Source organism: Dunckerocampus dactyliophorus, chromosome 14 (genome assembly GCF_027744805.1).
Source record: "Dunckerocampus dactyliophorus isolate RoL2022-P2 chromosome 14, RoL_Ddac_1.1, whole genome shotgun sequence".
In the NCBI taxonomy this organism is placed as follows: Eukaryota; Metazoa; Chordata; class Actinopteri; order Syngnathiformes; family Syngnathidae; genus Dunckerocampus; species Dunckerocampus dactyliophorus.
Genome location: NC_072832.1, coordinates 24,206,869 through 24,232,500, shown reverse-complemented (window position 1 = coordinate 24,232,500; position 25,632 = coordinate 24,206,869). Strand labels below are relative to the sequence as shown.

General features: G+C 45.0%; 6 protein-coding genes and 1 long non-coding RNA gene across 15 annotated transcripts in view; 4 read left to right on the top strand and 3 right to left on the bottom strand.

The window, feature by feature from the left end:
* The window catches only part of arfgef3 (ARFGEF family member 3), a 23,946-nt gene extending 22,368 nt beyond the window's left edge, over positions 1-1,578 (top strand). Inside the window, exon 42 of the mRNA XM_054798726.1 lies at positions 828-1,578. The gene's annotated coding sequence lies outside the window, so the exon portion shown is untranslated. The remainder of the gene's footprint in view (positions 1-827) is intronic.
* Positions 1,579-1,733: 155 nt separating this feature from the next.
* On the top strand, positions 1,734-5,345 carry LOC129193922 (cytochrome c oxidase assembly protein COX20, mitochondrial). Of its 2 annotated transcripts, XM_054798728.1 has the most exons (5): positions 1,734-2,136; positions 2,345-2,421; positions 3,572-3,686; positions 3,802-3,865; positions 4,072-5,345. In XM_054798728.1, the coding sequence occupies exons 2-5, from the start codon at positions 2,419-2,421 to the stop codon at positions 4,214-4,216; spliced, it is 327 nt and encodes a 108-aa protein (XP_054654703.1). In that variant the 5' UTR covers positions 1,734-2,136; positions 2,345-2,418; the 3' UTR covers positions 4,217-5,345. The 2 variants fall into 2 exon arrangements, with proteins under 2 accessions (XP_054654703.1, XP_054654702.1); XM_054798727.1 differs by lacking the exon at positions 2,345-2,421.
* A 66-nt stretch (positions 5,346-5,411) lies between these two features.
* On the bottom strand, positions 5,412-6,084 carry LOC129193923 (barrier-to-autointegration factor-like protein). Its single transcript, XM_054798730.1, has 3 exons — positions 6,025-6,084; positions 5,703-5,844; positions 5,412-5,629 (listed from the first exon to the last, which is right to left on the bottom strand). The coding sequence occupies exons 2-3, from the start codon at positions 5,823-5,825 to the stop codon at positions 5,483-5,485; spliced, it is 270 nt and encodes an 89-aa protein (XP_054654705.1). The 5' UTR covers positions 5,826-5,844; positions 6,025-6,084; the 3' UTR covers positions 5,412-5,482.
* An 867-nt stretch (positions 6,085-6,951) lies between these two features.
* On the top strand, positions 6,952-12,921 carry LOC129194352 (uncharacterized). Its single transcript, XR_008573747.1, has 3 exons — positions 6,952-7,038; positions 10,154-10,228; positions 10,352-12,921. It is a non-coding gene; the product is annotated as an uncharacterized LOC129194352 (long non-coding RNA).
* abhd12 (abhydrolase domain containing 12, lysophospholipase) lies at positions 10,749-16,441 on the bottom strand. Of its 5 annotated transcripts, none has more exons than XM_054799520.1 (14): positions 16,141-16,440; positions 15,560-15,681; positions 15,378-15,483; positions 14,260-14,379; positions 14,140-14,170; positions 14,002-14,047; positions 13,797-13,926; positions 13,686-13,723; positions 13,544-13,623; positions 12,406-12,488; positions 12,241-12,319; positions 12,037-12,164; positions 10,972-11,130; positions 10,749-10,896 (listed from the first exon to the last, which is right to left on the bottom strand). In XM_054799520.1, the coding sequence occupies exons 1-13, from the start codon at positions 16,287-16,289 to the stop codon at positions 10,992-10,994; spliced, it is 1,251 nt and encodes a 416-aa protein (XP_054655495.1). In that variant the 5' UTR covers positions 16,290-16,440; the 3' UTR covers positions 10,749-10,896; positions 10,972-10,991. The 5 variants fall into 5 exon arrangements, with proteins under 5 accessions (XP_054655495.1, XP_054655496.1, XP_054655498.1 ...); XM_054799521.1 differs by having other exon boundaries at positions 10,988-11,130; XM_054799523.1 differs by lacking the exon at positions 15,378-15,483 and having other exon boundaries at positions 14,140-14,165; positions 16,141-16,441.
* A 2,948-nt stretch (positions 16,442-19,389) lies between these two features.
* Positions 19,390-22,187, top strand: gins1 (GINS complex subunit 1 (Psf1 homolog)). Its single transcript, XM_054798565.1, has 7 exons — positions 19,390-19,578; positions 21,217-21,281; positions 21,353-21,451; positions 21,519-21,609; positions 21,677-21,793; positions 21,886-21,960; positions 22,030-22,187. The coding sequence occupies exons 1-7, from the start codon at positions 19,504-19,506 to the stop codon at positions 22,096-22,098; spliced, it is 591 nt and encodes a 196-aa protein (XP_054654540.1). The 5' UTR covers positions 19,390-19,503; the 3' UTR covers positions 22,099-22,187.
* Positions 21,011-25,632, bottom strand: part of ninl (ninein-like) — a 15,724-nt gene continuing 11,102 nt past the window's right edge. Inside the window, exons 19-30 of one of the 4 annotated variants that reach the window (XM_054798562.1) lie at positions 24,706-25,605; positions 24,354-24,458; positions 24,227-24,296; positions 23,992-24,159; positions 23,829-23,924; positions 23,656-23,730; positions 23,446-23,592; positions 23,276-23,356; positions 23,126-23,215; positions 22,885-23,055; positions 22,689-22,802; positions 21,011-22,618 (exon numbers count right to left, since the gene is read on the bottom strand). In XM_054798562.1, coding sequence (XP_054654537.1) covers positions 22,427-22,618; positions 22,689-22,802; positions 22,885-23,055; positions 23,126-23,215; positions 23,276-23,356; positions 23,446-23,592; positions 23,656-23,730; positions 23,829-23,924; positions 23,992-24,159; positions 24,227-24,296; positions 24,354-24,458; positions 24,706-25,605 — 2,209 coding nt within the window. In that variant the 3' untranslated portion in view covers positions 21,011-22,426. The remainder of the gene's footprint in view (positions 22,619-22,688; positions 22,803-22,884; positions 23,056-23,125; positions 23,216-23,275; positions 23,357-23,445; positions 23,593-23,655; positions 23,731-23,828; positions 23,925-23,991; positions 24,160-24,226; positions 24,297-24,353; positions 24,459-24,705; positions 25,606-25,632) is intronic. The other 3 variants (XM_054798560.1, XM_054798559.1, XM_054798561.1) reach the window with 3 other exon arrangements.

The following is a 25,632-nucleotide window of genomic DNA, read 5'->3' as shown; positions in this document are numbered from 1 at the left end:
TTAAAAAACTGTATTTTGTGTTCAGTTGTGTTGTCATTGACTAATATTCAAATTTGTTCAATGATCTGAAACATTTAAGTGTGAAAAACATGAAAAAAAAATCAAGAAGGGGGCAAACACTTTTTCACACCACTGTGTATGAATTGGAATATTTTTGAAAGCCAATTGTTTTCAGTAACTCCCTCAGTAACGCTCATATTCCATAGATTCACTTTGCCCAGAGGGAAATATTTTAAGAATGTATTTAATTTTGTGAGGCTCCAGCATACTCCCGTGACCCAAGTGAAGACAAGCGGCATAGAAAATTAATGAATGGATGATCTTGATGATAAGTTGAAAGCTAATAAAACCCCAAATTCAGTATCTCATAAAATTTGAAAACACATCAAAAAGTTCAGTATTGGTTCTCTCTCGAATAAAAAAATGAACTGCAAAGCCTTGCTGAGCCTTTAATTGGTGTCTTGTCTTAATTGAACTCCTGAAATCAAATACATGCTCGAGTATACTGAATGTTTATAACATTGATTCTTAACTTTGCACGTTCTTCCACGTATAAATTGTATGAATATTGAAGGCATAAAGAGAAACTTGCTATTATTTGTAACATTTTGCTCATCGTGTTTATGTTCCTTACTATCCTCTTGTGGTCATGTGGGGTACTGCAATAGTCGTAAATGTGCTTGGAGCGCCCTATGGTGGCCAACCCCCTAATGACACAAACACACTAACACCGCACAGCGCCCACCAACGTCCCCTCTACAAATTGCACGTGTTTGCTGTTTGTGACATCTTCACGTCATGTGACATCAAGTGACGTGTGATTGCAGGGTCGGCAGAGTTCAGGCGGGGAGGCCACCATCAGTGCAGCATCCATCACCTACATCGCCATAGCATCAGTCTCCTTCATCCTCCTCTTCCTTACCGCCATGGGCCTCGTACTGTGGCGGCGTAGGCGGGGCTTGGTTTTTAGCGGGAAGCTGGGATTGGCCAACGTGATCGCCCTGGAGGACCTGAAGGACCCCGAGAGGAACTGCGAGCTGCTGTCGTCCCTCCGCCGAAGCCAGCAACAGCAGCAGCGCCTGCCGAGCTCCGCCTCCGAGCAGGATGCCACAGATGGCGTCTTTCTCATGGTGTACCTGCCCTCGCCCTACGAACACACGCTCAGCAGAATCGCCAGAGCCGCCAGCACCAGCAGTTCCAAGGACGGCGACCTGCTGCCCCCTAGTCCTGGGGCGGAGGGAGGGGGGATGAGGACAACCGGGGCAGAGATGACATCACCTCCTGCTGAGGAAGCTTTGTACCGCTGAGGGGATTCTAACCTGCGCACCTCGTGACACCCTGCAGAAGGTCCACATTTTCCGCTTAATGCAGTCTCATGGCCCCACCCCCAAAGAAGACATCATTCAGTTGTTGGAAGAACGTTTGAATATTTTAGACACCAAATAAAACATTACCCAAAAAAGGAAAAGGAGGAAGTGGCATGTCTACAGGTGAATTAATTAATGAATGTCTCCAACGTCTACATGTTGTCATTTTTGTGTTGTCTTCTATGTTTAATAAAATTTGATCAAAACATTACGACGTCACTTTCATGAGTTTGGATTATAATCCATGGTCTAGCGGTTAGCATAAGTAGTTATCAACCAGGTGGGACTCCCGGTCTGAGAAAATGTCTTTTGGAGTATTGTATGTGTCAGTAAAACTGCAATATCACCATGATAGAAACAAACATTAATAATCATCGATTTTTGTCCAACATCCTGTGCTATGACTTCGACACGGTGCTAGTTAAAATGATGACCATGGCGTCATATTTGTCGGCTTCTTTTGGGGTTTTATATTATTACGTATACTTAAACGAGTCATGTTTCGTTCAATGATTATTTTAAGGACAGGACAACCTCATCTTGTAATGTTGTTAAATCGCAACAATAAAGCGGAACTAACAGCTGCAAACAATGGTTCCGCCTTTTGATTCGCCGGACATTAGAACGCATTGGACCCATTGACTGCAGTGTTGTGACTGCCAGAAAGGTGGATTTGTCCTCAGCTATTGTCCTATAACGTCATTTTAAAAGTAATTTCTACAAAAGTGTGTTTGAAATGTCCGAAGAGAAAGACACGAGCAACAAAAAGGTGAGCGATTGAAGTGACACAATCTACCTACGTTAGCTTTGTGCTACCTAGCTTGGTGGATAGATAGCTGCTAGCGTCCTTGCGCGTGCAGAGGACAAATTGGGTTTTTTTCTCTTTGGTTGTGCTCTTACGTAATTATTAATATTCATTCATTCGTCAATGATTGTCACCTTTAAGTGTTTTTTTTCTTCGCCGGCCACTTCACTAGGGACACACCTACTTTTATTCACTTCTTTAAAACAAACCTTTTTTGGATCTCGTGGACGACTCTTGTGAAAGCAAATGGTTGGTTAACACGGGTCCCTAATAAAGTGGCCATGTCTTTGTGTGTGTGTAGTGATGGGTAGATGAGGCATCACGTATCGTTTCTACGCAGTGACACGCTGTATTGACACTGTGTTGCTGAATACTGACACCTGGTGGATTTAAAAAATCCCTGCAGGAAACATAGTTGACAGACTCAACTGACACTGATTTGATGACCTATTGTATCCAATACCGTAATTTACGTATTTGCATTTACATTTTCTTGTTCCATATATGTAATTTAATTAAAAATCCTCTTTGATATTTGAGACACAGTTGATAAATTAAGTGTCATAATGTCAAAACCTCAGTGAAAGTGCTGTGAATGACAATGACAATCGACTCATTGTTTAAAGATTTTTAATGAAAAAAAAAATGAGTCTCTCCAGTGTTTTGTAATTCAGTCTATTTCGTTTCTTTCACGCAATTTCTCCTGCTTTGGGGAATATGCGTTCGCAAGGCACAGAAGATGCTGGTGTGCATAGAAACTGGTTCGCTAATAAAAACAGATGAGTGAAAGTGGACTGCATACTCTTCCAATAATGAAGTGGGTCCTCGGTACGATGAATGTTACCAGATGTTAAGTAACGTTCCACTTCTGAGTTCGCATCTGTGTCGCTGGACCCATCACTAGTGTAAGACAATTGTGTTGCACAAATACGACATTTTACCTGCAAAAAAATAATATGAATAATAAACTAAGAGTTATTTTGAAAATAATTTCACTAGAACAGAATATTTGGAAAATATGACAAGAAGTGGGTAAAATGAGGAGATCGATATAAATACCTTATTTTCCGGCAGGTCAAAATGATCCCACACGGCAGAAAATTTACATTTTCCATCGAGGTCCTCCATCTTTGACGGCAATATTCGCCAAGCAATGAACGCGTCAATAACTCGATGCTCGTTTTGCACTTCCATCCTATTGACAGATGCGCTTCCTTATAAACACAGTTTGCCGCATGACTGCTGTGTCGACACAGTTCCGGCATTGGTCACGTGACTCTCATAAAGCGTTACGCGCACCGACACTGGGTTTGCCCTGGGAGCTCGTGCACGCATCGGCGCATCTGTGTCGCCGGACCCATCACTATGTGTGTGTGTGTGTGTGCGCGTACGTGTGCAGGGCTTCCGTCTGTTGGGGATTCTGGATGTGCAGCAGACGCCGTGCGCTCGAGAGGCGGTTCTTCACGGAGCTGGAGGTTCTGCTGCTGCTGGACTCGTACACTTTTTGGCCACCAGTGAGTGTGTGCGCTTTGTTGTCTCACGCGACCTTCCACCCCTCAGTTTGAAGTGGGAGCAGACACGTGGGATCGATTAGTCATGCCTGGACGCTCACCTGCTGACTGTGTGCAGGTCGCGTCAGGAGGTCGTTTGATGTTGGCATGGCGGGCTTCCTGTTGACCACCTTGGCTTCCTGGTCAGTGTCATTTTCTCGTATCACAGCTATAAACTTCAGTTAAATCAACTTCAAATTTAACAAAAGTTGAAACTAGTTAGGCCGCCTTGTGGTTATCATGTATCTGAATTTGCTGTGGAGGTGATCGGGTCATCCAGAACCTCTGAGCATTCCCACAAAAGAGAAGCAGCCTCTGTTGTGCTGACAGGAAGTGTGCGTGCGTGCAGGTGTTACTGTCGGATGAACAACGCCAAGCTGCGAGTGCAGCAGAGGATGATCCAGGACGGACTGAAGAACAAAGTGGTCTACGAGGGAACCAGTCTGGACCCTGCTGTCAGAGCTGGAACAGAGGCCTCGTCTGGCCCCTCGTGACCTCCTCAGAGGAGACGGACTTGTTAATGAACACTGAGCTGCTAATATTTGTTGCCATGGCAACATTTTGGACCCTATCTTAACGCGGACACATCTAAAGCTGAGTGATGATTGGACGCTCAAGCAGGAAGTGACATTTGTTCACAAGAGAAAGGATAATAAATGTCTGACTTACAAGTTGATGTCTTGCTGCAGGGTGCATCAGACTTCATTAGATTTTATTCAAACAGTAATGTAAGCAAAGATGATGGAAGCACGAGGCATGGAGGAAAGCATCACAACACTCCAAACACAAAGAGCAAGACATCGCCTGGCTGATGCTCGCACCATGTACATCCTTCAAGCAATCCGCAAACTTGTCAGTGTCCTCCTTCAGCAGCAGAAACTGGTCCAACAGTAACGATGCTTGGACTCAACATACGCGATAGTAAAACACACACACACACAGTTTAGCACGGCGATAACACTGGTTGTAAATAAACAGCACAGTGGACAAGACTTAAAGTGTATATTGTGTGGGACTCCCACACAATATAGCTTTAAGCTAATTTGTTTCTCTGGGTGCTTAATTTTTTTTTTCTCGGCGCTTAATTGAATTATTTACAAGTCAGTGATGATGATGAGTTAGATTATTAGGTACTCCTCCTTTCGACAAAGAAATTATATACTTGCAAATTTGACAAAAGTGTAATCTAGTTAGGCCGCCTTGTGATTGTCATGTATGTGAATTTGCTGTGGAGGTGATCGCGTTGTCCAGAACCTCTGCACGGTCCCACAAACGAGAAGCAGCCTCTGCTGTGCTGACAGGAAGTGTGCGTGCATGCATGTGGTACTGTCGGATGAACAACGCCAAGCTGCGAGTGAAACTGAGGCTGATCCAGAACAGACTGAAGAACAAGGTGGTCTACAAGAGAACTCGTCTCAACCCTGCTGTCATAACCGGAACGGAAGCCTCGTCTGGCCCCTCATGACCTCCTCAGTGGAGAGGGTTTGTTCATGAACACTAAGCTGCTAAGATTTGCTGCCACATTTTTAACCCTAACTTAATGTGGACACGTCTAAAACTGAGTGTTGATTGGACACTCAGGCAGGAGGTGACATTTGTGCTCAAGAGAATGGATAATAAACGTCTCACCTACAAGTTGTCTTGTTGCAGGGCGTATCCATATATGGTCAATATGAAAATGACTCAGAGTTCATTAGAAAATATGAATTTATTCAGACAGTAATATAAACAAAGGTGACAGAAGCACTAGAGGGGTGGTCTCAGAGAAAAGCGTCACACCACTCCTTCAAACACTGAGAGCAAGGAGCCGCCTGGCGGGCGCTCGCGCCACACACATCCTTCAACCAATCAGCGAACTTGTCAGTGTCCTCCTTCAGCAGCAGAAACTGGCCCAGCAGCAACGACGCCTGAACGCAACACACGATAGTAAAACATACGCAGTTTAATGTGGGATGTTCAGGTGTCATGGGACAAGGGAACCTTATCGAAGCCTTGCTGGCTCAGGCTAGCGCCCAAAGTCGGACCGATGCCGGGGAGGGCGGTGACGGCCTTCTCGCCCATCGGCTCTTCGACGAAGTCTTTGTGCTTTCGCGACGTGGACATGTTCCTTGTGTTTCCGCCTCTTTAGAAATCATTCGTGAGTTTAAAAAAAGTTTGAACAGTTTGACGTTTAATTTAAATGTAAATGGAAGTCGTTGTGGATCCAGTGTAGACAAGATAAACGAGTTCTAAAGTGTCAGTCTGCTCTTCCTAACGAGTGACGTAAACGAAAATACCTTTTTAAATAACTTTTTTCACCCACCTGAGCGCGAGGTACGCCGCGAAGTTCACAGAGCCTACTCCCAAGTTACAACCCGGAAGTGTTTTATTGTGAAACCCGGATGTAAACGTCTATTGGCTGACGGGGTGTTCACGTGATGACACGAGAGCCAAGATGTTGTATAGAGTTCAAACAGGACCACCGATCGGCATCCACTTCTGTATTATGCCCACTGAACTCTATACTACTGGAAGGGGCGTCACGGCTGACCGCATGAAGCCATTGTTCCGCCATCTTGCTTCACCCAAAAAAGCAAACACGCATACACATACATGTATCTTCATTCACTACATTTATTATGGTTCGGGATAAAAATTTACACGAATAAGCAAAAATTCCGTTGAAACAGAGTAAATTTACTAGACCCAAATCTCAAAATTTCCCTCCAGTTTAAGGTTTTTCCTACATCTATGGTGTGAAATTACAATGCATAAAAACTCATTTTCAGTGTTCACAAGGTATTTGTTATGATAAGGATCTACGTTGTATCAAAGTTAAATGCAACCTTTAGAAGATGATCAGGAAAGTCAAATATTGTTGGAACTGCATTTTGTCATAATCTAACAGTCTGGTCGGTCCTGTCGAAGTTCTCCTCAGTGAAATGACTTGAACAGAGTTGCGATCTGGCTGCAGGAATCCACCCGTCTCTCCTCATATTTACTACCCATTGCTTTAGAAATTGAGCATTGCAGTGTGGAAATCTAAAGAAGAATAAGGGGTAATTTACAACTACTTAGATTAAAAGATGCTTATATAAGACGGCATCTCGGACTCCTTTTCGTTGTGAGGCTTTCTTGTTTTGGGTGAAACAACATGGCGACTTCTATACTTCCGGCAGATTCAAGCCTCCAATGCGCAGCCAGCGATCGGGGCCATTCTATTTATATAGTTCAGTGATAATGCCCTGCGCGGGTTTGGCAGCCATGATGGTGAGCAGAATCTAGAAACACTTATAGACGGCCCAAAGACCAGATTTGTCATTTTTCAAGTTCGTAGGTATGTGTGATAAAATATGCTGTTGATTTGTAATATTGGCTGTTGTAAATAAACAGGACAGTGAACAAGACATAGGGGGTATTCTGCGAAGCAAGTTTAGTGGGATAGCGAGCTGTGTTGAGTGGAAAGCCGGACGGACTTGCGTGTTCAGTGAAGGTAGCTCTCTGTATCACCATGGTAACTTAGGCTAAACTCATAACCTGGTCGCGACCAGATTATGGCCAGGCTTTCAATTTAAAATGGGCTGTGAAAGTGCCACTGTTTCAGTTTAACTAATTCGGAGATGGCGTCACCATTTATATACTAAATTGAAAAAAAGAGCATTCCCTGATGACATTATCCATCTATAACAGAGGGAATATGCTTTATATGCTCACACGAGCACCAGGCATAAAATGCAATATTGATATATTAATAATTAGGCCAACATTAGCAGAAGTAAATGTCACAGGAGTCCTTGCGTGAGTACTCATATATTTCAAATTCTTTATTTTTAAAAAAGGGACAGTGTACATTAATCAACATTTCTTTACAGAAAGTAGATGTACCCGAGTTAGCTGAAAGGCTAATTTTCATCGGCAGTCCCTTTGCCAGATGGTAATAGACCCAACAAGACAAAACAACAAAAAAGACACCATACACAACAGACATAGACAAAAATACAGTCAGCATTACATATCCCCACAGTACAAGTTATATAATAAAATGAATAAAACCAAAATGAAAAATTATAATACAAACACCGCCAAGCCAGCCATATTGGCTACCTTACCATTTACATTTAATGTGTTCGCTACCTGACACTGGTAGAATAATGGATAACACTGCCATCTAGTGGTCACAACGAGATACAACAAGGAGACATTTCCGACATTAAAAAATTTGTTGCTTCAATTTATTTATTTCTTCAATGGATAAGTGTTAAACTGGATAAGTGTCAAACCTGTGCAATTTTGAGCGCTGATAAATGAAAAGACTAGTAGTGTGTAGTTAGTCTAATAAATCAGTGTTACCTTGCGCATTACATGCTCAGCATTATTCTTGTCAGCGGTCCTCCCTCGCTCTATTGGCGGCGACAGTGTTGCTTTTAGCAGTCATAATCGTTTGGGAATATCATCTGCAAATAGTAATAACCCAGGCGCGGATTTAGAGGGGTGTGTCGGGGGTGTTCCCCCACCCACCCCCCGTTTTGAGGCACCCACGATTTTTTTTGCCACAATAAATCGCTGAAATGGGTTTCTCCTAGTACCGGTAATTTTATAACTAGAATGTTTTGGCTTAAACAATATATTCCAAGGATAAAAATAACAACAAACTCTTGAAATTAAGGACACAAAATTGGCCTCAGATATCACCAGATTGCAGGAAATGAGTTCTAATTTTTAAAAAAATTCCAGGGGGAGGCCCCCCCACCCCCCCCGCTCCATTTCCAGCTCCTCAGCCTACGACCTCGGCCACACCCCCCTTTTCAAAAAAGCTAGAGCCACCCCTGATAGCTTGAGCTCTTTCGTGACTTTACAGAACAGTTTTGGTCCCAGTATTGAACCCTGGGGTACACCGCACAATATCTTTCAGCATGCTGAAGTATATTCACATATTGCTTTCTGTTAGTTAGATAGCTTTGAACCCAATTCAACACTAAAGCTCTGGTTCCATACCTTTCTAATTTTGTAATTAGGATGTTGTGATTCATTGTATCGAAAGCTCTGTCAAATCCATAAATACTGCAGCTGTGCACTTTCTGCAGTCTACAGCATTGGTAATTTCCTCAGTCATTTCGATCAATGCCATGGAAATTGAAATGTTAGCTCTGTATTGGCTGTCCGCGAGTAATTTATGCTTATTAAAGGGGACCTATTATGCTTTTCTGACCTATAAATGTTGTTACAATGTTGTATTCTCCTGTTAAACAATGCCAACGTGTCAGATAATTAAATTTGCACATTTGGAAGTGGGCCCTGAAAGCAGTTTTGGACGGCTCTGCACGCTGTGTTTTACTTTTTTTTTTAATACTGAGTTCCATTGACGTTAGTGCAATCTGGACTTCCTTATGTTGGCATGCCCAGCACCCCCGCTCTGCTTTGCTCTGTTCACGGTGTTAGCACGTTGAGCAATGGCTTCCAGGAGACAGAAGTGATTGGAGTCGCTGATTCCCGCCCAGCAAGAAAAAAATATGCTCATCTGTCAACAGCACTTCACACGGGACTGTTTTGTGAACATGGGCCAATACGAAGCTGGCCAAACTGTTGCTGACGCCTTTCCAACGTTACTTGGTTGTGTCGAAGAGTCAGAAGAGCAAGCTGTAAGTAACAATTTATCGGTGTCCTAACTGTTTATTTTGTGTAAGAAATCAGACAAAAGGGATTCGGCAGCTGTCCGGAAGTCCTCGGGAACGCTTGGGAGTGTGACCAATCACAGCGGAGTGGGCTCGACGGGAGGCGTACCTGGAGGAGGGCCGGGGGTGTAGTAAATTACACAGAACATTTGGACGGGAGGCAGGAAACCCTGCAGGAAGAGGTGCCGAGTCTGGAAGATCTAGAAAGCTTTCTGTGTGGGTTATTGTATGTAGGGTATAGTATTGGTATTAGTATTGGTCCAGATCCTTGCTGTCTTTGACAGCAAACAGTGGCCTCTGGTCCTCCATGTAACTTGCTGTCAATTTTGCACTCCAAGTGCCTTGGATCTTTCGCTGCTTCTACAAGTCACGTGCTTTCTTGGCAATTCCAGCGTGGCATTTGTCAGGTGCTCATTCATGTAGACGTTTGCTCCTTCCAGCGTGTGTCTTTGTTTGCGGTTTTGAATTTCCTGTTTGTGAACTTAACGATGAAGATGGGCGTTGTGCTGTTTCTGCCATAGAGTGGGATGCAAAAATCAATGGTGTGGATGTCTACGTCCGCCTTCTGTGAATGTAGAAAAGTTAGGCCTTGTTGCTCACTTGAAGCGACATCCATTTTGTCTGGTTCTTCCTTGTTCGCGACTGCCCTGGCATATGACCTGGGTTTAATCCCAAGCCCCATCACGATCACATCGCTCATTCTTGCATTTTGCTCCACGTCGTCAATTGTGTTCAATAGCTCAGTGATTTTTTTTCCTTTCCTTCCTTATCTTCTTTCAGAGTGGCGCTCAAGACAGCATTGTTTTCCTGAAGTACCTTAATTTGGTTGCGCTGCTCAATATTTTCCTCCCTCAGGTATTGAACCTCCTGCAGTATTTGATCAATCGTCTGCACCACAATTTGCAGGATTTCTACTTTCATGCGTTCTATGAATTTCTGTTCGAGGTTTTGACTCAGATTCGCCATTTTCTCTTCTAGCCCAGCCGCATGTGTGGACATGTCCTGCCTCCTGGGTGATTCCATGTTGGTAAACCACTCATCTGATGCTGGTGGTTTTCCCAGGGCCTTTCCGGGGTACTTCAACCCAAACTCTCCCAAATCAGCATTTCTTTTCTCCTAATAACACATCTCCATAATGACAATAATGGCAACATTTTGGACCCTAACTTAATGTGGACACGTCTAAAGCTGAGTGATGATTGGACGCTCAGGCAGGAAGTGACATTTGTGCACAAGAGAAAAGATAAGGAAGTTTATGCCTTGAAATGGCTGCATCCATATATGGTCAATATGCATATGACTCAGATTTAATTAGAAGACAAGATTTTATTCTGTCATCGAGCAACAAAGATGACGGAAGCGCAAGAGGCGTGGTCTCAGAGGTTATTGTCACACCACTCTTTTAAACCCTGGGAGCAGGACTCCGCCTGCCGGGCGTTCGCGCTACTGACATCCTTCACCCAGCCAGCGAACGTGGCAGTGTCCCTCCTCATCTGAAGAAACTGACCCAGCAGCCCAGATGCCTTAATGCAACACACACGTCAGTAAAACACACAGAGTTTAGTGTGGGACGTTCAGGTATCATGGGAGAAGCGGACCTCATGGAAGCCTTGCCTGCTCAGTCTGACGCCCAAAACTGGACCGATACCAGGGACGGCGGTGACGGGCTGGCCGTGCATCGAGGACTTGACGAAGTCTTTGTGCTTCTGCGTTGTGGACGGCATTCCTTGTGTTCCCGCCTCTTTACAAACCATTCGCTAGTAAAAAAAAATAAAAAATAAAAAAGTTTAAAGTTTGACGCTTAATTTACGAAGTTTAGCTCACTGAACTGTACACGAAGTCGTGATGGATGGAGTGTAGGCAAGATAAACTTTAGAAACCATTCGCCAGTTAAAAAGAAAAAAGGTTGAACAGCTTGACGTTTAATTTACGAAATTTAGCTCACTGAACTGTACACGAAGTCATGATGGATTGAGTGTAGACAAGATAAATGCGTTTTAAAGCGTCCTAACTTTTTTCACTCACCTGAAAGCGGAGCGAAGAGCAGAGCCCAACCCAATTTTCAAACCGAAAGTGATTTACGCTGAAGCCCGGATGTACAGTCAATGGCACATGGGGCGTTCACGTGACAACACGAGAGCAAAGATATAATTGCTACAATATTCAGTAAAACTCATATAAATATATAGTTATGGTGAAGTTATTCTGGTAGTCTGTGTAAGCAATTTGTTTCTATCGTATTAGCATGTTAATTTCTGTGTGTCAATTTCATTGAACATGATGCAGTGACTGCAAAATGACACAAGGTGGCAGTGCCGTACCGTGTCCAAATTGTGTAAGGCTGCTAAAAAAAAAAAAAGCTGAGACTTACGACAGGATGTGAAAGTTAAAACAAGAAATGTTTAATTTATATTCAAGTTGTAACAGTCTAACACAGGCAAACATTAACGGAAGAAAATAATAAAGCAAGTTAAAAGATGCTAAAAAAAGGGATTCTTGACTCGGTGGGCGTCGCAGGAGTGCCAACGCAAGCAACATTGTGCGCGTGCGGTCACTGTGCGTTGGGATGAGCTCTGCCGAGGAAATCGCTGAAACACACACACAAAAGACATGAAAAGTCAAACAAGAAGTGAGTGAGGTACGGCCCAGGTGGGGGGTTCTACCTGAGGATGCGAGGCAGCTGGGGGCTCCTGTAGATGAACTTGTGCTTATAGGCCAGCGACGAGGAGAACGGAACAAACTGGACCTTGTGACCGCTCAGGCTCTTGGAGCTGGCCGCCATATTATAAAGCTGCGCAACAACCACCTAACATGTGACCTGCTCTCATCCATTCGGCTGTCAGTGACACCCCACCAGACCCTCCTACCTTCTTGCCCAGGTGGAACGGAACCACGGCGTCGTCCTCAGCGTGCAGGATCAACACGGGACAAGAGATGTGATTGACACTGCACACAAACATACACAGCGGCACTTCCTCTCGCGTCCACTCCCACTGAGCCTACGACATCCTAGAAGGTCAAAGGTAACTTACTTGTCATCGCTGGCGAAGCGGATGTTGTTGGCGCTGATGGTGTCCAGAAAGAACCAATCAAAGCCAGGCAGGTGTCTGTACACCTAAAAGAACAACACTGATGGTTAGGGATGCACGATATTTATCGGACCGATATCAGGGAATTGTGACGTCATACCGATAAATCTGATAACATTAAAAAAAAAGCTCAGATAACCCATATGTAGGAGCCAAATATTTGTCTGTATGTCCTGTGGGTGTGGCTTACTCACGTACATAAAGCAAAGGGGTAACCGATAGTCGTGTGCTGACCTGGAAGTGCTTACAAGTTTTGACCGATGTAAGCAGAACGGTGTGGGAAAATGTTGTGCTAACCGAGAAACTTGTGTAATGTTATGGGACATTGTGCATATGCATCGTGGTGGTGAAAAATAAAAGGGTGATGTTGCATTGAAAATAACCCTTGGATTGATTTTCTGTAAATTAGCAGCTACGGCAGCACACCATACGATCGGGCTACTATACCACAATTAAAAAAAACGCTCAAATGAGGCGAGATTACCCATACTGTGTGGGTGAGCAAGCACTCATGTTTTCGCCTGCCTGTGACGTTAACGGGCTGAGCTGAGCTCACTTGTAAACAAACATTCACTTTTAGAGGAAGGACGTTGTACCAAGTGCTCTGCGATTGGGGGGAAAAAAAAACAGACAGCACACAAAACACCTTATCAGCCACATGAAACACCAGAACCGCGGCGTTTGAAAAGTGCAAAAGGTTAGCCAGAGACTTCCGTGGCGTCACACCAGCTGCTCAGAGTGTGTGCCCAAATACAGTGCCCTTTGCGGGGCCACAGCAGGTGGCTCCCTCCGCTTTATACTCTGGTTCTCCTGATAGTAGTGATGTGGTAGTAGTGATGTCATGATATTTGATTAGGACAAATCAATAGGTACACTTGGTCAAATCCTAATTTGTTTGAGTTCTTATCTCCAGATGTGCACAAACTACAGTTAAATCTAAATTTAAAAAGTAGACATATCAGTACCATATTGGTCTTGAGAAGCAGAAAGTTATCACTAACGGTTTGAAAAAAAAAAAAGATATAGTGCATCTCTACTGATGGTCATGTGACTTCATGCCATCAACAGATGAGAGCGTTACCATGGAGAAGGGGTGACAGCGGGCCTCCTCTTGGATGTTCGTGAATGGGCTCTCCAGGATCAATGCGTCAGGAGGACTTCCTGGAAGAAGATGGTCTTGTTAAGTGTGCCGTGACCACATGACTATGTGTGTGTGTGTTTACCTCTGTCACACAGCCATCTAACAAGGTTGGTGGCCACCCTACCAAAAAAAAGCAGTCACACAAAGTGGCCGGCGCCCCAGACAGCATGTTGCGTTCACGTTTGCTAGTTACCCGGTGCCCAGTGAGTGTCCCCAAATGTATAGTGGCCCTTTGTTCCGCCTCGCTTTCAGCCAATCATACATGAAGAGAGCGTCTGATGTCATCCCGACTTCTGAGGGCGACCCGTCTGAATCCCCCCAGCCTACACACACACACACACACACACACACACGGTCAGTATGAGGATCTAGACGCGTTGGTCAAGTGTCTGTCTCACCCCGGTAATCGAACGTCACCACGTGGTAGCCTAATGAACTAAGGACCTGAAAGAAGACAGGTGGTGTGATTCAGGTATGCTGCTGCCCCCTGCTGGGTCACCTGTCACCTCGTGAGGAGGTGAAAGATCAGGCGTTACCTTGTACAGCTGAACTCTGTGGTCGCCTGCTCTGCACACACACACACACACACACACACACAGTCATGAAAACAAGATGGCCTACAGTTGTGTATGTGTGTGCGTGTGAGAGCTAGTCACCTGGTCCCTGCGTTTCCATGAAGATAGAGGATGGCTGGGTGGGTGGAGCCAAGCGTGGAGTCAAACCATTCTCCCGGTTTGTCCTCAGCATCTCGCCACATCTCAGCAGGAACTGTGTGCCTGACACACACGCGCACGCGCACACACACACACACACACACACACACACACACACACACACACACACAGTGTTACTCTGAATACTGGGTGTCCCTCAAGTCTGGACACATAGGATCCAAAAAGGCAGATATTAAACAATTACTTACAAATACATATAATATGTAAAATATATATTTTGTTTGTTTTCTTACATGTTTTATTTGTGAAGTTGAACATTTGTGTTTTATAATGTATTTATATTTAATGTGAATATTAAATATACAGTCGTCCCTCACTATCACGTTTTTTCAGAAATTAATAAATAAATGGCTGTTTCGCGGTAGACTATGGTCTATTATTAGTCAAAACATTGAAATACAAGTGATATGTAGTATTCTGGCCACTAGGTGGCAGTAATGACACAAAACATCGATGAACCGTTACCTTACATTACATCAGGGGGGGTTCGTACATTATAGCGATCTAATTTATCTGATTTATTATGCAATGTGTAGAACAAAGACATGAATAACATAAAATTAAAAGCACAAAATGAATGCCGACCCACCATCCACCAGTTCAAGTTCCAGCCAAGTTTTTCCAGAGAGATTATTACATCGCTGTTTGACGTGTGTGGTAAAAGGCAGTGCGCTAGCATGAATTAACTTGAGACAAATGTGCACATTAGCACTCAATAAGTCATCAAAACTTACCTTTATGCATTCCTACATAGTATCAGCATTTGACACCAAATATGAGGTTAAAGACAAATGGTAAAAATACAGTAGTAGTCTACTATATTAAGAAAGTCAAACAGATTTTCTATGCTCCAACTCCAAAAATATTCCATTTATTAACATTGAATGCTATATTGCGGGAATTCATTTAACGTGGTCGGGTCAGGAACCAATTAACCGCTATAAACGAGGGACGTCCTGTATGTATATTCAATGTCCAGACTTGAGAGCCACACTGTCCATTCAGAATGTGTTCCATCTTGTAGTGACATGATGACTAACCACACTCCGATCTTGAGTCCTCCTTCAGGCTCCAGGTAGAAGTTGTGTGTGTGATTGAGTCCCACATCTGAAGGTCGCTTCAGGTCCACAAAAAAGGGAATCTTCACTGGGGGGGGGGGTGTTGCATTTTCAGCACCATGACAACACTAAACACTCATCATCATGGCAGTCATGTGACTCACCAAAGTTGAGGAAAATGAGTTTGGCCTGGATGGACGGACAGAGCTTGACGATGAAGGGGATGCAGACGTAGACCACCAGCAGCCACGACGCCATCCTCCTCATCTTGGACATCACACCCATCCTAACGCAGCAAAGACATGAACGTCACGGAATGAAAGCCGCCACACATCAATGTCACTAGAAGACAGCCATCACATGATTCACAAAGAGGAAGTATCTTGTCAGGCGGCAGCTTAGTGGCGTCACTGACACCCAGCTGACTAGAATAGAACAGATTAGACCTCAAAGAGGACTTGATAGTGGGCTTGTCGCAGTCCTGGAACACCAAGCCAGTCCAGTCTGGATGACCTGCTGATGTCAGCACTTTCAAACAGGAAGTGACACAAGGAGAAGGCACAGCAGGTCCAACCAGTCAGACTACAAAGTTGAAATAGGTCCAGGCGCAGCTCTTATTAAAATTGAAAACAGAGTCAGCTCTGATTGCTTTTATTCTGAGCTATGACCTTGACGTCATAATGTGATTTTTTTTCGAGCAAAAATAAAGACTACAACATCACGTGATGGAATCAAAGCGTCTGACCTCCCGAAAGGCTTCATGCTGTGCTGCTGATCAGGCCCACCCAGCCCATCAGCTCCTTCAGAGCCTGCCTGCCTCACATCCGCCTCGCTGTCCTCTACTGGGCTCTCTTGCTCGTGGTCTACAGTCGTCGACGGTTTCCGCTTCCGCATCGCTTAAAGACCACCATCAAACGTCTCCGAGTGGAAAGCGGCCGGCGAGGTGGCGCTGTGGACTGGTCGACGCCGGCTGACGGAGCTTCATAAAGCCGGGGGAGCGTGCTGCTGAGTCCCCACTGAGGACCGCAGAGAGCGTCTGATTAGCAGCCAATCAGAGCCCAAGCTACAGACATGTGACCGCACCGTGCTGCATCCAAGGTCCCGAGAGAGCGTCAGAGTAACCACAATCACAACACAATTACCAAGTAAACGATGCCTTCAGGAACACCTTGTTCATTTCACAATCAAAAGATGAAAACGAAAAAACAGAAACATTTTACGAACTAAATAAGCAGAAAATATTTGCTTTACAACTATCACAAAGAAATTACTTATTCATGCTGCCAGTATCTTTCCATTGAAAGTGATACTATGTTCTCATGTTTCGGTGTAAGATGCACCGGAGCTAATCATTACAACACATGAGCTGTGTAAAATAACACAACAACACAACAACTCTTGTTAATGATGTTACACAGTAGTGGGTGTATTTGGTACCCGGGCCTTCAGTGGGCTGGCCAGAATTGTTTTTGCCAGACCCCGTGAAAGCCAGTATCAACAAACAGTATAATAAACATGGACCATAGCAGGTTTTCGAACGACGGCCATCCGGGTAGAGTGAGCGATCATTAGCGACGTAGGTGCTTGCAGTGAGGAGAACTCCAACATAATAAGTAAGATTGCCACAACTCTATTGATAATAGAAGTCCCCGTATGATTTACATGACTGTTAGTAACTCAGGGTCAGTGACTAAACTGTGATTGGTGGTACATCTGTGCGTGTACAGTTGGCTCACAGCCAAAGGTGAAATATATGGCTAAAAAAACAGCCCCATTGCTAATAGATGTGATAAATGTGTGTATATGACAGGGGCCAACACTCCTGATTTTGAAGGCCCTGGGCAGATTACTTTGATATGGCAACACAAACACACAGAAGCTGAAATGTGATTGGACAAAAAAATCAAAGATACACATGCACCAATGGAAGCAGTGCAGCTAAGAAACGTGCAAGGAAATGAAGATAATAGACTGTTGGGAATAAATATAATTGAATAGAACAAATACTACAATTTGAAATGTAGGTCGGTGCTTCTGGTAATGGTTAGGCCAGCACAAAAGCCCTAACTGGCCCTGACTGCACACCACTAATGTATATACCGTGCTTTTAATAGAAACAAAAAGTACTGACTGCACAGCCTGTATGCTATGTTATGTTATATCAAAATATTAATTTAGTCCACCATTTCTTTGTTTTGCTACAAATGTTAATCATGGTTTGTAAAACTACTTAAATACTGTACTTTACACTGACACATTTAAATACTGTATTTTGTAGTTGTTCGGTTGCCATGGCGTGAAGTTAGCTTCACGAGAAGCTTCCGGCAAATTAACTGTTCGCATTGCTAGCACTGTTAGAAGTCAGGCTCAGCTCTTAATGAACGAATAATTCATTACGTTTGTCGAGTACGAGTAAGACTTTGGTCCCGTCATTTATCAACGCTCAACATTGCACAACTTTGACATTTTAACACTTATCCAATTAAAAAATAAATAAATTGCAGCAACAACTTTCGTTTTTGATGACATTAGATCATTAAATATTTAAATCTGCGGTATCACGTTGTGACCACTAGATGGCAGTGTTTTTCGTGTGACGTGATTTTATAATAACATAAGTGTTTTAATGCAGTTGATTGATGCCTCAGGGTGTTTATTCCTCCAGCAAATATTGTAATATAGAAGACTAACAGGCTCAGTACTCACGCAAGGACTCCTATGACATTTGCATCTGCTAACATTAATTATTAATATTTCATATTGCATTTTATTTACTAAATGCTCGCGTGAGCATATCTAGCGTATTGCTGCCTCACTGTCTCACTTATAGATGGATAATATCATCAGGGAATGCTCTTTTTAAAAAATGTTCCCATGTCCCATCGGGAACCTCGTAGGTTCTAAACAAATGGAGACGCCATCTCCGAATTAGTTAAACTGTGAAACAGTGGCACTTTCATAGCTGATTTTAAGCTTAAAGCCTGATCATAACCTGCTCCCGACCAGGCGGTTTAGCTAGTTACCATGGCGATACAGCTGTTTGAAAATAGAGCTACCTTCGCTGTACACGCGAGTCCGACCTTTCCACTCAACACAGCTCGCTAACCCGCTTCGCAGAATACCCCTTAAGTTTGTCCTAAAGCGAGCGCCGTAATGTTATTAGAAATGCATCAAAACCTATTCCAACTACACATGTTAAAAATAGAAATAAGATTTTGCTGGGTGCCTGCACATGTAAGGGTGGAGGGGAATGAGGTGGCAGATAAAATGGCTAAAATGGGAATTAGAAGGAATGAAATTCTAAATATACCTGCTGGTAAAGGCGAAGTAAAGGCAATAATCAAAAAACAAATGATGGAGAAATGGCAATATAGGTGGGACGAGGGTAGTAGCGGGATAAAGTATTATGAAGTACAAAGATCTATCAGTGCACAAGGGGTGAAGAGAAAAAACAGAAAAGAGGAAATAGTGTTAACAGGGATTAGGCTCAATCACACCGGGTTAAATGACAAGATGTTTTTTATAGGGAAATGTAAATCAAAAGTATGTATGGAGTGCAAAAGTATAGAGGACGTAGAACACATATTACTACACTGCAAGAGATATAGGGAAGAACGTGTAGCGTTAAGGAAAAGAATTAAGAAGATAGGAAGGGAATGGAGCATTGAGGGTATTTTAGGAACAGGTGGGGAGGGGGTAAGAGATATACAGAGGGGAGTGAATATTTGAAGGACACAGGATTATGTAATAGAATATAGATAATTATTTGAATATTTTATTATAAGTATTATTATTAGGATTATTATTCGTAGTAGTATAAGTAGTCTCCTCATTATCTAAGATAGCATAAAGTAAGATACTGTATATGGTCCATGTTACATACTCCGGTACAGTAGGTGGCGGTATGCACCTTTTATAGTCATGGTTGCAACCCGCCATTAAACTAAAAGAAGAAGAAGAAGAAGATGAAGAAGAAGCAGCAGCAGCGCCGTAATGTCACGTGACCACAACACAGGAAGTTGCCCTTGGCGCCAAAAATAAGTGTCGTCTTCTGTTTGCTCCTGAGTTTATTTGTTCTAATTTTTGGACCTCTGTTTGTTTGTTAGTGATGTTCTGTGAGAAAGCCGTCGAGTTGATCCGAGAACTTCAGCGGATGAATGACGGACAACTTCCTGCATTTAATGTGAGTAACAAAAGTCTTTTGAAGGTTGTGACGATCGTCGGTATAGTTTTGAAGGACACAATTCTGTATTTTAAAGGACGAATGTTATTGTTGCCAACTACAATCCTAAATGTTAATAAAAGCTCATAGGATTAATTGATTCCAGACCCGACCACGATGCGTAAATTTAGTGGAATCCAATAAATGGAATGTTTTCGTTGTTAGACCATAGAAAACCTGTTTATGGCCTTCTAAATACGATTTTTACCATTATTACAGTCCTTTCTGCATGAAATCACCCCGATAGTCACATTTACACTCATAGTACCCAATATAATAGATATAATTAGAGAAAATAAGACGCGTACTCGTGTGTGTTTCAATAAATGTCTCCCGGACGCGTGGACAGGAAGTGACGTTGGGGATTCGGAGTTGAGATTTAGCTGGAGTATGGACACAATAGAAGCCCGTGTTATTATAATAATAATAGTTATTATTGTTATTGTTATTATTATTATTGTGCATCTTGTGAGATAAATAATTAGAAAATAAAAGCCTTTCTTTGGCGTTCAAGTCTGCTGCGTGTTACTAGTGACACCTAGTGGCCAGTGGAGACTACAGTTCATTTACAGTCTTATATTGCCTGAAACTGTATATTTCAGATCATTTAGAACATTTTTATGCTTAACATGCTTAATTTAGGCCGAGGAAATGTAACATTTGCTTAAATATGCATTTTTATAGTATTAATTCCTCTGAAAGATGAATGTTTGACTTTTCACTCGGTAAAATGGCTTTTTTTTGTCCATTTAGTGTAATTTTTTTTTTTAGTTTTTTACTTTAAATCTATATTTACATATTCATATTGTCCATAGGTATGAATGTGAGTGTGAATGGTTGTTTGTCTATATGTGCCCTGCCATTGGCTGCCGACCAGTCCAGGGTGTACCCCGCCTGTCGCCTGAAGTCAGCTGGGATAGGCTCCAGCATGCCCCCACGACCCTAAAAAGAGAAGCGGTATAGAAAATGGATGGTCTTAAACTTTTGATCAGCTGATAAACAGCCTCTTTCAGTTTGTTTTTCAAAATGCTTTTTGTCTCACTCCCATTCTTGTTTTCGCATATTGTAGCTCTACTTAATACCTCATTAAGATCCAAATGTGCAAAATGAAAATTCCAACTATTTTTCAACTGGTCTTAAGATTTTGATCAAGAATTGTATTCGTATTTGTTATTCAGTACTTCACCATTTTTAAATCAGACACTTGTTAGTTTTACGGAAAAGCTACTTTTTGTCAAATCCAATTAAAAATTGTATTAATCAATAATTATTTATGAACAATTATTACTCAAAATATACAAGAGATGTATACTAAAGTTTGGGCTTTGCACCTTGACTTTTTTTCAGTGTAATTTTGTTGGTAAACAATACAAAGTGAAAATGGTATAAAATGATTAAATGTGTCATATCTATGGGAGACAATACATGAATATAGTTTCACAGTTCCAGGTGGCCCTCTGTGGGTAACCATAATGGCAATGAGGCCCACATTGAAAACGAGTTTGACGCCTCTGCTGTGCCACCTGATTGTGAACCCAGTATATTGTTGGATTGACATGAAAGTATGCGACGTAAAATGAGGAAAACGATTTTGTGCAGGAGGACGGCATCCGCCAGGTGCTGCAAGAGATGGAGGCTCTGTACGACCACAACCAGAGCGACGTGTACGTCCTCCTCACTTCGACCGGCCAAAAAATTGCAGAGTTTGATTGATCAGCTGATGTTTGTCTCCTAGGAACGAGACCAAAAGTGACCACCGAACCGATTTGATTCCCTCCATCAGGTTACGTCACTGCTGCCTGCTACGGAACCAGCGCTGCGTCACAGCCTACCTGTAAGCAACATGCATGCACTCCCCTGCGTGCATGCCCTCAGGTCACGCGATGCCACTTTCTGCTCAGGTACGACCGCCTGTTGAGGATCCGGGCCCTGCGTTGGGAGTACGGCAGCGTGCTTCCCGCCAACGTGCGCTTCCACATGAGTGCCGAGGAGGTGAGTGTGACTTCCTGTGTGAACATTTGCCGTCACTGTTCTTCAGCGTCACATCGGCTGTGTGCAGCTGCAGTGGTTCACGTGCTACAAGAAGTCTCTGGCAGCCTTCATGCGCTCTCTGGGAGGCGGTGGCGGGCTGGACATCACTCAGGATATGAAGCCTCCGAAGAGTCTATACATCGAGGTGAGCTGCACGTCCTACTTTGTTGTTTTCGAAATGAAGGTGGCAATATTCACAGTCATTAATCGAGGTGAACAGTAACTACTTTCATGTAGGTGAGGTGTCTGAAGGACCACGGCGAGCTGGAGATTGACGATGGGACCGTGATCCTCCTAAAGAAGAACAGTCAGGTCAGCTCTTCTTCAAAGACTCTTGTAGCTTCTGCAACAGGAAGTCACATTGCACGGTTCTGTCCACAGCACTTCCTCCCGCGGTGGAAATGCGAGCACCTGATTCGGCAAGGCGTCCTGGAGCACGTTGTGTCCTGAAGACTCCCCCACCCCCCACCTCTTTCTTTTTTTTTTTTTTAATGAAAGAATGCTAAGAGTGACGTGAATAAATAAATGTTTGTACTACGGAGCAAGTTAGCTTAGCATTAGCATTGGCATTGGCAAACAGCATAGACTGCTAAAAAGATAATTTAATGGTGCATAATTACGTGACACTTTGGTCGACCAGGTGAGCATCAGAGCACTAGGAGGTGTCACTCTGACTATCACATGAGGACCCAAACAGACCAGTCTCATTTTGACATTAACACATAAAATGTAAAGTTAATATAACACTGTTTCTGGAAGATGACATGTTCTGCATCAGCTACGTGGCGAGGGACGCTGGCACGATCTCCCTCAGCAGTTTGTTGAGGGCGCTGACCTTCTCCTCCAGCTGGAAGTTCTTCTTCTCTGCGTTTTTCTGATGCTGCTCGGTGACTTGCAGCGCCTTCATGAGCTGCGAGTTCTCCACGTACAGATCCTTCAGCATCACGCTGGACTTGACATTCTTGGCCATCTGTTCATGAGAGCGCACGGACGCGTTAGAAGTTCCAGGAGCTGCAAAGAGGACCTGCAAGAAGACTGACCTGCTCTTTTAGCTGCTGGACTTTCTCCTGCAGGACCGTGCGCACGCCCTTCAGTTTGCTCTCTAGCTCCTCCGTCCTGAGCTGCAGGGCCACCATCGCCTTCTCGTACTGCTCCTGAAGGCAACACACACAAGCAGCAGTGGTCTTAAACAAGGATGTTAGCACTAGCCTGTTAGCATGTTGTTAAGCCAGCTACCTGCTTCAGGCTGACATGGGAGGAGCTGTGCTCTACTTGAAGCTTAAGCTCCTCCTCCAGCTGACGACTCCGCCTCTGCTCTTCCTGCAGCTGAGCCAGCAGCTGCTCCGCCCGCTCCCGATGCCACACCCCCTCCTGTTGCTGCTGCACTAGAGTAAGTGCAGCATCTGCCTGCATGGAGACAGAGTCAGATGCTGTGGACCATGTGACCCTGATGATGATGCTAAAGACGTGACCTCACCTGACCCTCAGCCTGCATCTTGGCCAGACTCATCTGCTTCAGTTGGCTCTTCAGGCTCTGCTGGTCCTGGATCAGCTGCTGGACAGTCTGCTGACCACGTGACCAAGATTATGAAGACGACCACACACACAGTAGACTTTCTGGTCCAACCTGCTGCTGGAGGTGCTGCCTCTGCTTCTCCTGCTCCTCCTCCATCATTAGCTTCCTGGCGCCGGCCTCCACCTCCTCGGTCTGCTCGTGGCCATCACAGAGGAGACAACGGAGTCAGGGGGCGTCACATCTTACTGGACCGCAACAACCAATCACAGCACACTACTCACCTTCCTTTGAGCATCTTGCAGCTTCCTGCGCAGGGCGGAGACTTCCTGGGCGTGGCCAAGGTTCTCCTGAGTGATGGCATGGAGTTGAGAGCGAAGGCGCTCTGCCTCCTGCTGCAAGGAGAGCACCTCCTTCTGGAGCTTCTCCACCTTTAACAGGAAGGAAACATTGAGCGAACGTGGCAACACGCACATGCAACATGCTCTCACCACCTTCATGCTAAGCTCCGCTTCCATCTTCTGCTGCCTGTCGGCTGCCACGCTAAGCTCCGCCTCCAGCTGCGACAGCTGAGATCCCAAAGGTTGGGAGAAGTTGGAACACGTTTTGTCATGTGACTTCATCTGCCATGCTCACACCAAGCTGTGATGTCACAGGCTCCTCCTACCTTGCGCCTGCAGGAGGTAAGCTCCTCCTCCAGCTGTAGTCTCTCCTGCCTCCATGCCGCCTGCTGCTGCTCCGCCTCTTCTTGCACGTGCCGCAGCTGAGCGCAAAGGGAACGCCGAGTCATTCATTCATCTCAAACCTTCATTTTGAAATATCCTTCTCACTGTGGCTTCGCCCTCTTCCTGTTGCCTGGAGACGGCGTCGAGGCGCTCCTGCAGCGCCCGGAGCGACTCCTGCTCGGCACGAAGACGCGCGCTCAGCTCGCCATTGTCGGTGCTCAGCTGTAAGTTCCTGCTGCTCAGACTTAGGACTTCTTGTCGGTAGCCCGAGTTCTGCCACCATCACATGTCAGGGGTCAGACATTCAGGCCATCTGGAGTGCTGCCGTTGATGTTCTCACCTCCTCCTGCAGCCGCGCTTCCTCCTGCCTGCTCCTCTCGTCTTTGTGCTGCATCTCCTCCAACTTGGACCTGAGAACCACATGGTCAGGCTGGGGGGGTCAGAGGTCATGTGAAGGTGACACTCACCTCTTGCTGGCGACGTCGTCCTCCAGCTTCTCAACTTCCTGCTGCAGGACGCTCACGCGCTCATGCAGGGCGCTGTTATCCGAGACGACTTCTTCCAGCCGCGTCCTGCCGACACACACACACACACACGTCATTTCCGCCAAACAAGGTGTGTGCGCGCTCAATGGAAGATAGCGGAAAACAAGATGGCGGCCATGCGAGGTCATTGGGTTAGTGATGGCATTAGAATCGGTCCACCAGCAGCTTCTACCTGCGTGATCACATGATCGTGGCGGTTAGTCATCGGAGCATTTCGACGGCCGGTGGAGGGTTAGACATGGACCTTGGAGCTGCGGTCTCATGCTCCACAAACCTTTGTGAGCTGTCCGGGTCCATCACCTGCTCCAGGACCAGGACCAAGTGCTCCATCTCAGTCAGCTGCTGTCTCATCTTCTTCTTGTCGCACTCAAACGCATCCTGGGCCTTCCTCAACTGGTTCTGGGAGTCCATCACAGCCAGCTGCAGTTGCAGGTTCTGGCCTCTGACCAGGACCAGCTCCCCGGTCTTTGACTCCAGTTGCTCACTCAGCTGCTCGACAGCTTGGTTCGCCTCACTGGCGCTGGAGTTGAGATCTTCTTGCCCGTCTGGGAGCAGATCAGACTGGACCCTGGAACTGAGACTTTGCAGAGCGGACATCTCCTCCTCCATCTCTACAATCTGAGTGGAGAGCTGCTCGGCCATGCGGCTGTAGCTCTGCTTCTCCTGGCTCAAACTGACCACCTCTTCCTGAAGCTGCAGAACTTTGCTCTGTTGCTGCTTCAGAGCTTCCTGCAGATCGTTCGCCTCCATGGCCTGCTCCGTCAGGTCTCGGATCAACCTGGAGTGGTCAGTCTTCACAGAGTCGACCACAACCTCCTGCTGGAGGACACTGTTAACCACAGCGACCGCTGAAGCTGCCTGAAGCTCCTCAGCCTCCAGGCGGGAGATGTTCTCCTCCAGCTCACGGCACCTCTGGCCACAAGCCCTGAGCTCCTCCTCCAACTGACCACAGCGACCTTTGAACTTGCCCATGCTGTCCTCCGATTGGCTGAGCTGAAGCCTGCAGGTCTGCACCTCCCCCTGCAGACTGCAGACCTGCTCCCTCAGGAGACACTCCTCGGATCCCTTCTGGATCTTCTGCCGCTGGCGCTCCAGGTGGAGCTGGTGGAGGAGCCGACGCTGACCCTCGGCGTGATGCAGCTTCACTTGAGAGAGCTGAAGCTGCGCCTCCTCCCTGCTTGCAACGCCACACTTCCTGTTA

Bases quoted from the DNA above. Each gene is read 5' to 3' on its own strand.
- LOC129193922 (XM_054798727.1), top strand. From the start codon at position 2,104: ATGTCCGAAGAGAAAGACACGAGCAACAAAAAG. The intron at 2,137-3,571 runs GTGAGCGATTGA...GTACGTGTGCAG, and splicing joins AAGACACGAGCAACAAAAAG to GGCTTCCGTCTGTTGGGGAT. The intron at 3,687-3,801 runs GTGAGTGTGTGC...GACTGTGTGCAG, and splicing joins CGTACACTTTTTGGCCACCA to GTCGCGTCAGGAGGTCGTTT.
- LOC129193923 (XM_054798730.1), bottom strand. From the start codon at position 5,825: ATGTCCACGTCGCGAAAGCACAAAGACTTCGTCGAAGAGCCGATGGGC. The intron at 5,630-5,702 runs GTTCCCTTGTCC...TGTTGCGTTCAG, and splicing joins GCCAGCAAGGCTTCGATAAG to GCGTCGTTGCTGCTGGGCCA.
- abhd12 (XM_054799520.1), bottom strand. From the start codon at position 16,289: ATGCGGAAGCGGAAACCGTCGACGACTGTAGACCACGAGCAAGAGAGC. The intron at 15,484-15,559 runs GTGAGTCACATG...CCCCCCCCCCAG, and splicing joins ACTCATTTTCCTCAACTTTG to TGAAGATTCCCTTTTTTGTG. The intron at 14,048-14,139 runs GTAACGCCTGAT...GTCTTCTTTCAG, and splicing joins ACAGAGTTCAGCTGTACAAG to GTCCTTAGTTCATTAGGCTA.
- gins1 (XM_054798565.1), top strand. From the start codon at position 19,504: ATGTTCTGTGAGAAAGCCGTCGAGTTGATCCGAGAACTTCAGCGGATG. The intron at 19,579-21,216 runs GTGAGTAACAAA...GATTTTGTGCAG, and splicing joins GACAACTTCCTGCATTTAAT to GAGGACGGCATCCGCCAGGT. The intron at 21,610-21,676 runs GTGAGTGTGACT...GGCTGTGTGCAG, and splicing joins TCCACATGAGTGCCGAGGAG to CTGCAGTGGTTCACGTGCTA.